This window comes from Lepidothrix coronata, unplaced genomic scaffold, assembly GCF_001604755.1.
Source record: "Lepidothrix coronata isolate B3197 unplaced genomic scaffold, Lepidothrix_coronata-1.0 Scaffold119, whole genome shotgun sequence".
Lineage (NCBI taxonomy): Eukaryota > Metazoa > Chordata > Aves > Passeriformes > Pipridae > Lepidothrix > Lepidothrix coronata.
This window is the reverse complement of record NW_016690299.1, coordinates 1,305,699-1,317,976: the sequence shown is the minus strand read 5'-3', so window position 1 is coordinate 1,317,976 and position 12,278 is coordinate 1,305,699. Positions and strand designations below refer to the sequence as shown.

The window sequence follows — 12,278 nt, the reverse complement described above, 5'->3', positions numbered from 1 at the left end:
AGCTGATTATGTGACAGGCTGGGAGAGCTGGGGGGGCTCACCTGGAGAAGAGAAGGATCCAGGGAGACCTGAGAGCCCCTTGCAGGGCCTAAAGGGGATCCAGGAGAGCTGGAGAGGGACTGGGGACAAGGGATGGAGGGACAGGACACAGGGAATGGCTTCCCACTGCCAGAGGGCAGGGATAGATGGGAGATTGGGAAGGAATTCCTGGCTGGCAGGGTGGGGAGACCCTGGCCCAGGTTGCCCAGAGAAGCTGTGGCTGCCCCTGGATCCCTGGAAGTGTCCAAGGCCAGGTTGGAGCAACCTGGTCTAATGGAAGGTGTCCCTGCCCGTGGCAGGGGGGTGGAACGAGACGATCCATAAGATCCCATCCCAACCTGTGTGTGATTCCCTGCTCCCTCTTGCTTTGCAGCCCCGCCTTCCATCAAGCTCCTGGTGGACGACCCCATCGTGGTGAACCCGGGCGAGGCCATCACCCTGGTGTGCGTGACCACGGGGGGGGAGCCGGGGCCCAGCCTCACCTGGGTCAGGAGTTCGGGGGCGCTGCCCGACAAGACGGTGCTCAACGGGGGCACCCTGACCATCCCCGCCATCGGCGCCGACGACGCCGGCACCTACAGCTGCATCGCCAACAACAACGTCGGCAACCCCGCCAAGAAGTCCACCAACATCATCGTCAGAGGTGAGTGGGGCTGCAAAACCATCTCAGAAGGGTGTTGGAAACATCACCTGGCAGAGTGGTTGTCACCCAGGGGTGTCTTGTGGTCGTGGTTGGATTGATAATCTTGAAGGTCTCCTCCAACCTGGAGGGTTCTGTGGTTTCTGCTCATTTCTGACATGAGTTAGTGTTGCTTCAAAGTGCTGGAGGTGGAACAAGAGTGGTTTGGTGTCTCTTTGTGTGGGGAAGATGGAGCAGCTTTTCCATGGAAATTGGTTTGTTGAGGTTGGAGAAAGGAGATGAGTGGAGCTGGAAAACCACCCACCTGCATCTTGGAAGGGTGTTAGAAACCTCAGCTGGCTCAGTGGTTTCCACTTAGTGATGTCCTGCATTTCCAGGTGCTGGTGGTTGGATTGATGATCCCAAAGGTCTCTTCCAACCTGGAGGGTTCTGTGCTTCTGCTCATTTCCGGGATGAGTTAGTGTTGCTTCAAGGACCAGTGGCTCTTGTGCTGGAGGTGGAACAAGGGTGGTTTGGGGCCTCTTTGTGTTGGGAAGATGGAGCAGCTTTTCCATTGAAGGTGGAGAGAAATTGGTGTGTTAAGGCTGGAGAAAGGAGGTGAGTGAAGCTGGAGAACCATCCACCTTCCTCTAGGAAGGGTGTTGGAATCCTCACCAGGCTCAGTGGTTTTCACTTGGTGGTGTCTTGTGTTTCTGAGTGGTTGTAGTTGGACTGGATGATCTTGAAGGTCTCTTCCAACCTGGAGGGTTCTGTGGTTTCTGCTCATTTCTGGGATGAGTTAGTGTTGCTTCAAGGACCAGTGGCTCTTGTGTTGGAGGTGGAACAAGGGTGGTTTGGTGCTGCTTTGTGTTGGGAAGATGGAGCAGCTTTTCCATGGAAATTATTTTGTTGAGGTTGGAGAAAGGAGGTCAGTGGAGCTGGAAAAACACCCGCCTTCATCTTGGAGGATTATTGAAATCCTCATCTGGCTCAGTGGTTGTCACTTAGTGATGTCCTGCATTTCCAGGTGTTTGTGGTTGGATTGATGATCCTGAAGATTTCTTCCAACCTGGAGGGTTCTGTGGTTTCTGCTCATTTCTGGGATGAATTAGAGTTGCTTCAAGGACCAGTGGCTCTTGTGCTGGGATCAAACCCCTGAGGTGGAACAAGGGTGGTTTGGGGCCTCTTTGTGTGGGAAAGATGGAGCAGCTTTTCCATTGAAATTGGTTTGTTGAGGCTGGAGAAAGGAGGTGGGTGGAGCTGGAAAGCCACCCACCTTCCTCTTGGAGGATTGTTGGAATCCTAATCTGGCTCAGTGGTTTTCACTTAGTGGTGTCTTGTGGTTGTGGTTGGATTGATGATCCCAAAGGTCTCTTCCAACCTGGAGGGTTCTGTGGTTTCTGTTCATTTGTGGGATGAGTTAGTGTTGTTTCAAGGACCAGTGGCTCTTGTGCTGGAGGTGGAACGAGAGTGGTTTGGTGCCTCTTCGTGTTGGGAAGATGGAGCAGCTTTTCCATCCAAAGTGGATGGAGCAGCTTTTCCTTGATCATCTCGAAAGTCTCTTCCAGCCTTGAGAGTTCTGTGGTTTGTGCTCATTTCTGGCACTTTGGACTGGTCCCTGTGCTTTAATTATTCTAAATAACAGGACAAACGTCTGTCTGGGGTAAAAGGAAGAGAAAAGAGGCTGCAGAACAACTGCTGCCAGACGGAGGGAAAGTCTCCCTGGTGGTTTATACCCTTCTGGATAATCCAGGGATGTGGGCAGTTGGTTTGGAGGTGGAGTTTGATTGGTATCATCAGACAGGATCAATCTCCCTGAACCAAACAGTTCATCTGAAGCTAATTTTCTATAATTTACTCTGTAGATTAAAGAAATGAAACTCAGCTCTTTTTTACCCCCAATTCTTTGCTTCCTGCCGTGATTCCCCCTTATTATTTCTGTTAAAGGCCTTTAGAGGAGAAAAATCTTTATTCCAGTGTTGGTGGATTGACCCTTCCTAAAAATGATGCTGAGTTTAGGAGTGAAATATGAGACATAGCAGAGTTGTGGGTTGGGTTTGTGTCTATATTTCCTGACATTTTGCCTGTGGTCCTTCCTTCTCTCCAGTCCAGCTCTTTTTTGTCGTTGTGGATCAGGATTTTCACACAGCAGCTGAGGAGAAAAGAATTTGCTGGAAATAGGATCTGAGCCAGGCAGGAGAAGCGTTTGGGAAATGGAGTTCACAGCTTCTGGCAGGTGGAATATGAACTTCAGGATTAGCCAATAATCCCCTAATCTGACCCAGAAAGGAAATTTCAGTTGTCTCAAAGCATCATCAGGGCTCAGATGAAATTTGTTCCCTTTAAAATTCCCTCCATTTCCCAGTGCCTTTATCTGAATGTGCTTTTATTCCATGTGCTTCATTCCGTGGGTGCTGAAGCTTCCCCATGATTTTTTTTTCCTGGGTATTTTCACTTTCTTTTTGTGGCTGATGACCCACCACACCTGACTTCAAACCAGGAAAGGTGGGGAGGGACTGTGGACAAGGGATGGAGGGACAGAACACAGGGAATGGCTTCCCACTGCCAGAGGGCAGGGAGAGGTGGGATAGTGGGAAGGAATTCCTGGCTGGGAGGGTGGGGAGGCCCTGGAATAGAATTCCCAGAGAAGCTGTGGCTGCCCCTGGATCCCTGGAAGTGTCCAAGGCCAGGTTGGAGCAACCTGGGACAGTGGGAGGTGTCCCTGCCCATGGCAGGGGATGGGATGGGATGATCCCTAAAATTCCTTCCAACCCAAACCATTGTGGGATTCTCTGATGCTTGGATGGCTCCTCCATCCAGGAGGAGAACACAAATTCTGGACAGCATCTGTGAGGGTTCCTGCACATCAGGTTGGGAAACAGAGCCAGGGAGATGTTTTTCAGGTCTTTAAAGTCCTTGGATTTAGAAATCATGGAATCATTTAGGCTGGAAAAGCCCCCTCAGACCATCGAGTCCAACCATCCCCAGCACTGCCAAGGCCACCACTGCCCCATGTCCCCAAGTGCCACATCCCCAAGGATTTAAAATCCCTCCAATTTCTGTGCTATTGGCAGAAGAACCTTTTTTTCCCATCCTGGTTTTCCTCTCTCTGTCCTGGGAAGGGTTCCCAACAAGTAGAACTGGATGAATTTAGGGATATGCTTCAGTGCTGGGTTTATGGTTGGACTTGACGATCTCAGAGGGCTTTTCCAACCTAAACAATTCCTAATTCCTGGGCAGCCTGTCCATTTTTTCCTCCTTAGCACCTTCTCCCATCCCTCCTTTAACCAGATCCCTCAGAACTGCAGCACATTTTTGGGGCCGTTTGACTCTCCCTGGGTAACTTTTCCCTTCTGGGAAGAGGAAACGTCCTCCCTGGAGTTCATTTTTCCAAGGGGTGGGGGGTGGAATTCCAAGGATTCCCTGTCAGTTTAAACATAAAATCCTGCCCTGTGCTCAGCACTGGCACAAAAGCTTTGGCTGAACAAACAGCATTCCCGGGAAATTCGGTTCGAGGCCGGGATTTCTGGAAGGACCTGTGGAATTATGGCCTTAAAAACTGGGTGTGAACTGCTAAAAAAAGGAGGTTAAGGGGGGAAAAATAGAAGAAAGAAGGCTCAGATTGGGAAATAAATGAACTTTTGGTTGCTTTTGTAGTAGATTTTTAAAAAATAACAATCCTGTAATTCTGTTCTCACAAACCTGCTTGAACTTCTGGGTTCCTCCATGGATTTCTTTATCCCAGAGCTGGGTTTTTATTGGAATTTCTGTGGTGGTTTAGGGCAGTTTAAGGAAGTAATGGGTGGAATTAGGTCTGTTTGATGTGAATCCTCTGGGATGGTTGGGGGGTTCTGGCTCCAGCATTCCAAATGAAAATATTGGTGTTTCCAGGGATTGTGGCTCCAGCATTCCAAGGCTAAAATATCGGGGTTTCCAGGGATTCTGGCTTCAGCATTCCAAGGCTAAAATGTTGAGGTTTCCAGGGATTGTGGCTCCAGCATTCCAAGGCTAAACTGTCAGGGTTTCCAGGGATTGTGGCTCCAGTATTCCAGGGCTAAACTGTTGGGGTTTCCAGGGATTGTGGCTCCAGCATTCCAGGGCTAAAATGTCAGGGTTTCCAGGGATTCTGGCTCCAGCATTCCAAGGCTAAACTGTTGGGGTTTCCAGGGATTCTGGCTCCAGCATTCCAAGTGAAAATATTGATATTTCCAGGGATTCTGGCTTCAGTATTCCAAGGCTAAAATGTTGGAGGTTTTTTTGTTTTGTTTGGCCTTTTTTCCCCATCCTGGTTTTCCTCTCTGTGTCCTGGGAAGGGCTCCCAACAAGTTGATCTGGATGAATTTAGGGATGTGGTTCAGTGCTGGGTTTATGGTTGGACTTGATGATCTCAGAGGGCTTTTCCTACCTAAACAATTCCCTGATTCTGTTTTTTTCCAGGCCTTGGAAAATATCCCCACACATCTCTCCCATGGAGAGATGCCCTCTGGGATGGGATTTCAATGGGATTTTAGCCAAGCACACCCATCCTACAGCACATCCACTGTCATAAATTCCCAGGGTGCTCCCCTAAAACTTTACAGCTCTGGGAATGATTGTGGGAAAAAGTTGAGGTTCAGAGTTGAGTGAGTCCATTTATTTTCACAATCTCAGGTCTGGGTGTTCTTCCAGGCTGGAAGGTCATGGGTGAGCTCATAAAAGGCTTTCAGAGAGAAATGGAGGTGGTTTATTGATCCTCCTGCCCTTTCACTGGGACTTCTCAGAGTTTTCTGTTGTCAGGAATTTTAGTTTTTAATAAGTTTGCTCTTCAAAACGTCCTGTGGTGTCTGTGGGGCACTGTGGGTCTGTGAGGCTGGATCAGAAGGGATTCCAGAGGTGGGATTTGTTCCATCTCTCCCCCAGAAGTGACATATTGTAAATCTCCATTCTTTGCCCACACAGTGCAAATGATGAAACTCAGCACACAGGACGTGCCAATCTCCCCAAATCCAGAGCAAAACCCCCATTGTCCAAGGTTTCCACACTGGATTATCCCCATTCCTGCTTCTGGGGTGGCTCAAGAGCTTTATTGGACTGTAGGATTTTGTCAGAGCCTGGATTTCTCCCAACATGGGATGCATTTCCCTTGCACATGGGATGCATTTCCCTTCAACACTTTGTTTTTCTCCCACAAATGCCTCAAAACCACACCAGGATCCTACAAAGCATTCCCAAATGATTTGAGAGAGACCTTCCAATCCCAGTCACCTGACAGAACACAAGTGTCTTAAAACACATTTTGGGGTCAGCAAAGTATCTTGGCAGCATCAGGACAAACCAGTGTGCACTTGTCTTCCTCCTCTTCATTTCCTCTCCCTCCAAGACGTGACAAAACTTGGAAAAACTCAATTTTTTTTCTGCCAAAATGAGAATATTGTTAAAGCTGCCCAGACTTCACCATGTCTTAATCAGCCAGGTTCTGATACAACATCAAAGCAGGACAACACAACCCTGCCAAAAAAAATGTATCAGGCTTTAGGGATTGAGGACTTTCAGCCAAGCAAGAGGAAGAATAATTTCTTTTCTTGCCCTCAATGAAATCCCAGAATCCCTGAGGCTGGAAAAGCCCTCTGAGTTTCCTGAATCCCCCCTGTGCCCGATACCCACCTTGTCCCCCAGCCCAGAGCACTGAGTGCCACGGCCAGGCCTTCCTGGGACACCCATCTGCTCAGTCAGGCTTTTATCTCCCTGGCTCTTTGATCCCTGTCTCCCAGACCCGTGGGCCACCAGCCAGAATTAGTCAGGGAAAACACGTCAGGAATAAAAAGTTTTCCTGGAGGTCTCCAAGCCCTGCCCAGCGTGGTGTGAGCTCACACCAGGCCCTGCCCTGAGCTCCCTTCCCACCTGGATATTTCTTCCCATCCTGGAATATTCTCACATCCAGAATCACAGAATGATTTGGGTGGGAAAGAACCTTAAAGACCATCTCATTCCAACCCTGGGCGTTGCTTTTCTCCTGATGCTGATTCCTCTGGAATATTTACTTCTAAAAAGCAGTTAAAAGGGAAGCCCTGCTGTGTTTCACACACTTTGATCTCGCCTTCATCTGTTTTAATGGATCAGAATTTTTTCTGAGCACCTCGTGAACCGAAATCCTTCATTACAAAGAGATCTCCACCCTCCCCTCTTCCTTCCAAAGAACAGCAAAGCAGCTAATTAAGCAGAGCACATGTAAAAAAACAGACACCTGCCACATGGCATGGCAGGATAATAAATCCTCTGCTTTTAAAAATTAGCAGCGTTTCCAAAATTAGAGCCCAAACCTGAAGCCTCTCCGCTGGTATTTGCATTTAAATTGAAAACGGGGATGCATCTGCTCTTGTAAGTGCCAAATAATTGCTTGATATTAAAAAAAAAAATTTGGAGACGCTTCAGGAGAAGGTGCTTGACATCTTAATTGTTCTGAGAGCTGCTGGAAGTTTTTTTTTTTTAAAAAAAACTTGCAGCTAAAACCGTGTTGACAGAAGCAAAATGAACTGTTGGGGAAACGCTGAGAATCTGTGGCTTTTTTTTAGCCAGATTTTGCTTCCAGTCTGTCTGGGGATAGGAAGGGAACGGGCAGGGGCAGCAGCACTTTTCTCACAGTTCTCTCACAGAGTCCTTTCCTCGTGGAAAAGGGTTGTCAAGGACTGGAATGGGCTCCTCAGGGAAGTGGTGGAGTCACCAGCCCTGGAAGTGTTCACAAAACCTGTGGCTGTGGCACTGGAGGAGAAGGTTTAGTGCTGATGCTTTGCTGGTTGGACTTGATGACCTTAAAGATGTTTTCCCACCTTAATTCTTTGGTGATTCTATGATTCTAAACACCCTGTTGAAGAAATCGGAATTTTGAGGGTGGCCAATGTGGGTGCATCCTCCCAAAAAGCTCTGTGAGTGTTTCTGTAGTTCTTTTATTTTTTTAGTGATTTTTTTTTTTAATGATTTTCAATTTCCTTCTAAGCCAGACTCTGTTCTTATGACCAGAGGAAAGATGGGAACATGTTAGAGCAGGTCCAGGGATGCTCCTAGGGCTGGAGCCAGGCTGGGAGAGCTGGGGGGGTTCCCCTGGAGAAGAGAAGGCTCCAGGGAGAGCTGAGAGCCCCTGGCAGGGCCTAAAGGGGCTCCAGGAGAGCTGGAGAGGGACTGGGGACAAGGGATGGAGGGACAGGACACAGGGAATGGCTTTAAGGTGGAAAAAGGGAGATTTAGGTGGGATCTTGGGAAGGAATTCCTGGCTGTGAAGGTGGTGAGGCCCTGGAATAGAATTCCCAGAGCAGCTGTGGCTGCCCCTGGATCCCTGGAAGTGTCCAAGGAAAGGTTGGAGCAACCTGGGCTGGTGGGAGGTGTCCCTGCCCATGGAAAAGAGTTGGAACTGGATGACTCTTAAATTTCCTTGCAACCCAAGCCATTCCTGGATTCTGATCCCCTTGGATTCTGCAGAGCTGGTATCTGCAAACTCTGGGAAGTGGGGTATGGTTTTGCTCTTCTGTTTTCCAATTAAGCCACAAGACTCATTTTCTATCCCTCCTTTTCCTTTCAAACATTTTCTTGGTCGGCAAAATCAAATTAAAAGATTTTTTGGCAAAAGCCAATTAAGGGTTTTTGCTGTTCTTTCCACCCAAAATAATGCCAGGATGGATTTTAATGTCACAGAACGAAGTTTAACGACCACAGTGTGATAATCACCAGTGACAAAGATATTTTGGACACTTGTTAAATTATCTCTGCTCAGCTTTGCTCTTTGGTGACAGAGTTTGGGGTGATATCCTGGAGCTTTGTTGCCAAAATAGAGACTTTGGGTTTCTTTGGAGCTCGTGGTGGGAAGTTTTATTTTGCTTTTGTTCTGGATTTGATGGGGGTTGAGATGTTCCTGAAGGAGGAAAGAGCAGAGAGGGGTTTCCAGGAGTCCTTCTACAGTGGGAATGGGTTTTATTTAGTTCAGAGATTAGTTAGACTGGGCTTTCCTATAATAAACCAGACATTGTGGACTGAACTGTTGTTCCCAAGGTGTGGTACCGGAGCAGATTCCTGGATTTCATCCACTAGCACAGAATCATGGAAGGTTTGGGATGGAAAGGACCTTAAATCCCGTTTAATTCCAACCTTCTGCTATCCCAGGTTACTCCAACCTGGCCTTGGACACTTCCAGAGATGGGTTTTCCACAACCTCTCTGCTCCTCTGGGAGTCTGTGATCCCACAAATCAAACATAGATCTTTTTTTCCCATAACAGAGAAGATGAATCCAAGTTTGGAATTGCTTTGCAATTAATTACAAGGATCATCATGAGACAGCAAAACTCAGGCACAGAGCAGTGTCACGACTTAAAATATGGCTTTTTCTTTACTTTTTGAGGTTGGAAATGGATTCTTTCGTGGGAATTTCATGTGTCAGTTGAGGTTGAAATCAGTAACCTGAAGTTTTGCTGCTCAATATTCCCGTGGACACAACACAAATCCAAGCGTTCCCTGGTGTCCTGCAGCAGCTTGGGAAGCACCAGTGGCCTTGGACACTTCCAGGGATGGGTTTTCCACAATGTTTCTGTTCCTCTGGGGGTCTGTGATCCCACAAATCAAACACAGACCTTTTTTTTTCTCCCTAACAGAGAAGATGAATCCAAGTTTGGAATTGCTTTGCAATTAATTACAAGGATCATCATGAGACAGCAAAACTCGGGCACAGAGCAGTGTCACGACTTAAAATATGACTTTTTCTTTCCTTTTCAATTTGGAAATGGATTATTTCCTGGGAATTTCGTGTGTCAGTCATGTCCAACCTGCAATGGTGCAGCAGTTAATGGGTTCATGGGGGAATTTGATGCCTCTGGATGTCATGGAATGTGCCTTGGGGAGACAGGAAGGTTTGGATGCATTAAAGGAGAATTTGGGGTTGATCAGAGAGAGGGGGTGGGAAGATAAAACTGAACCTGCTGAATGCAAATAGAGCTCGCTCGAGCTGCTGAAATGCATTTTATTGCTTTGAAAATGTAATTAATGAGGGAGGGCAGCAACTGTTTGTGAGTCTGAGGACAAGAAGTGTTTCATCTCGGGCTGTTTGATCACATCACAGCTCTTTGGGGCTCTTTGGAGGAAGGCTGGCACTCTGCTGAGCCTCCAAGTGCAGCTCCAGAGTTCTCGGCTGCTCTTTTGGAGCCCTGTGTGCTGCTGATGGGCTGAAATCCCTGCTGGGAAGCAGCTCTGCAGCCAAAACCATCTCCCACACTTGGCTGGTTTATCCCAGAATTCCAGACTGGTTTGGGTTGGAAGGGACCTTAAAGTCCATCTATTCCACCTTCTGTCACAGGCAGGGACACCCCCCACTCTCCCAGGTCGCTCCAAGCCCCTTCCAACCTGCCCTTGGACCCTTCCAGGGATGGAAGTTCTCTGGGCAACTCTATTTTTTTAATGATTTTTAAAAATTATTTTCGATTTCCTTCTAAGCCAGACTTTGTTCTCATGACCAGTGTTGAATCCAGGTCTGCCCAAGAAAGATGGGAACATGTTAGAGCAGGTCCAGAGATGCTCCAAGGGCTGGAGCCAGGCTGGGAGAGCTGGGGGGGGGTTCACCACCCCCACAGGGAAGAGTTTATTCCTAATATCCAATCAAAATCTCTCCTTTTTTAGTTTCAAACAATTCCCCTTTGTCCTTTCCCTCCCTGCCTGGGTAAAAAGTCCCTCAGCCTCGTGTCTCTTTTGTGTTTTATCCCATGGAAACCTTTCAGGCCTCAAATGGATCTGATAACAAAGGGAAAAGCTGGAATTGGGATCAAATTTTCAGTTTACTGGACATTATAGAGGGTGGTGCCTGGTGGTCCAAGAACCTACAGATGAGGACCATCCAAGCCACTGTTTTATGGGGACTGATGGATGGAAACCCGGGATACAAAAATCCCTTTTCCATCAGCTGGAGGCTCAACTCAGGTGTTCCCAAGAGGTGGGAACACTGTGGGACGCTCAGTGGGACTCAGGCAGGTCTGAAGGCTTTTTGGAGGCCACATCTGCCACAGAATCCCAGGGTGGCTTGGGTTGGAAGGGACCTTGAAGACCCTCTAGTTCCAACCCCCATTTTTGGGTATGTGATATGGGGATCAGGAATTTTCCAGTGTGTGAAGTGATTTGGAGTCTCAGCCTGGAGTGGGAGATCCAGCTCCAAATTCCTGACCTATGGGGTCAGAACCCTCCCAGGAAGATGGACCACTCTCAGTTGTGCTGTGATTTACACACTCCTCCATCACAGCACAACTGAGAGTGGTTCAAGCTCTTGGAAGGGTTCTGAGCCCAAAGGTTGGGAGTTTTCCAGTGTGTGAAGTGATTTGGATTCTCAGCTTGGAGTGGGAGATCCAGCTCCAAGTTCCGTGTCCTGTCAGGTCAGAACCCTCCCAGGAAGATCAACCATTTCCAGTCAGGCTGTGGTGGAGGAGTGTGAATATCACAGCACAACTGAGAGTGGTTCAAGTTCCTGGAAGGATTTTGACTCCACAGATCAGGAAATTCCCAGTATGTGAAGTGATTTGGATTCTCAGCTTGGAGTGGGAGATCCAGCTCCAAATTCCTTGTCCTACCAGGTCAGAAGCCTCCCAGGGGGATGAACCACTCTCAGCTGTGCTGTGATTTACACACTCCATCACAGCACAACTGAGAGTGGTCCATCTTTCTGGAAAGATTCTGACTCCATAGGTCAGGAATTTTCCAGTATGTGAAGTGATTTGGATTCTCATCCTGGAGTAGGAGATCCAGGTTTAATTTCCATGTCCTACCAGGTCAGAACCCTCACAGGAAGATCAACCCTTTCCAGTCAGGCTGTGGTGGAGGAGTGTGAAAAATCACAGCACAACTGAGAGTGCTTCATCTTCCTGGAAGGGTTCTGACTCCATAGGTCAGGAATTTTCCAGGATGTGAAGTGATTTGGATTCTCATTCTGGAGTGGGAGATCCAGCTCCGATTTCCTTGTCCTACCAGGTCAGAACCCTCCCAGGGGGATGAACCACTCTCAGTCTGTGATTTACACACTCCTCCATCACAGCTTAACTGAGCTGAGAGTGGTCCATCTTCCTGGAAGGGTTCTGATCCCACAGATCAGGAAATTCCCAGTGTGTGAAGTGATTTGGATTCTCAGCCTGGAGTGGGAGATCCAGCTCCTTGTCCTACCAAGTCAGAACCCTCCCAGGAAGATGGACCACTCTCAGTTGTGCTGTGATTTACACACTCCTCCATCACAGCACAACTGAGAGTGGTTCAAGCTCTTGGAAGGGTTCTGAGCCCAAAGGTCAAGAGTTTTCCAGTATGTGAAGTGATTTGGAGTCTCATTCTGGAGTGGGAGATCCAGCTGTAAATTCCTTGTCCTACCAGGTCAGAACCCTCCCAGGGGGATGAACCACTCTCAGTCTGTGATTTACACACTCCTCCATCACAGCACAACTGAGAGTGGTTCAAGTTCTTGGAAAGGTTCTGAGCCCAAAGGTCAGGAGTTTTCCAGTATGTGAAGTGATTTGGAGTCTCAGCTTGGAGTGGGAGATCCAGCTCCAAATTCCTTGTCCTACCAGGTCAGAACCCTCCCAGGGGGATGAACCACTCTCAGTCTGTGATTTACACACTCCTCCATCACAGCAC

General features: G+C 48.1%; 1 protein-coding gene across 1 annotated transcript in view; it reads left to right on the top strand.

Moving 5' to 3' along the window:
* Positions 1 to 12,278, top strand: part of MDGA2 (MAM domain containing glycosylphosphatidylinositol anchor 2) — a 306,141-nt gene that overhangs the window by 163,446 nt on the left and 130,417 nt on the right. The window contains exon 7 of the mRNA XM_017825436.1: positions 413 to 682. Coding sequence (XP_017680925.1) covers positions 413 to 682 — 270 coding nt within the window. The remainder of the gene's footprint in view (positions 1 to 412; positions 683 to 12,278) is intronic.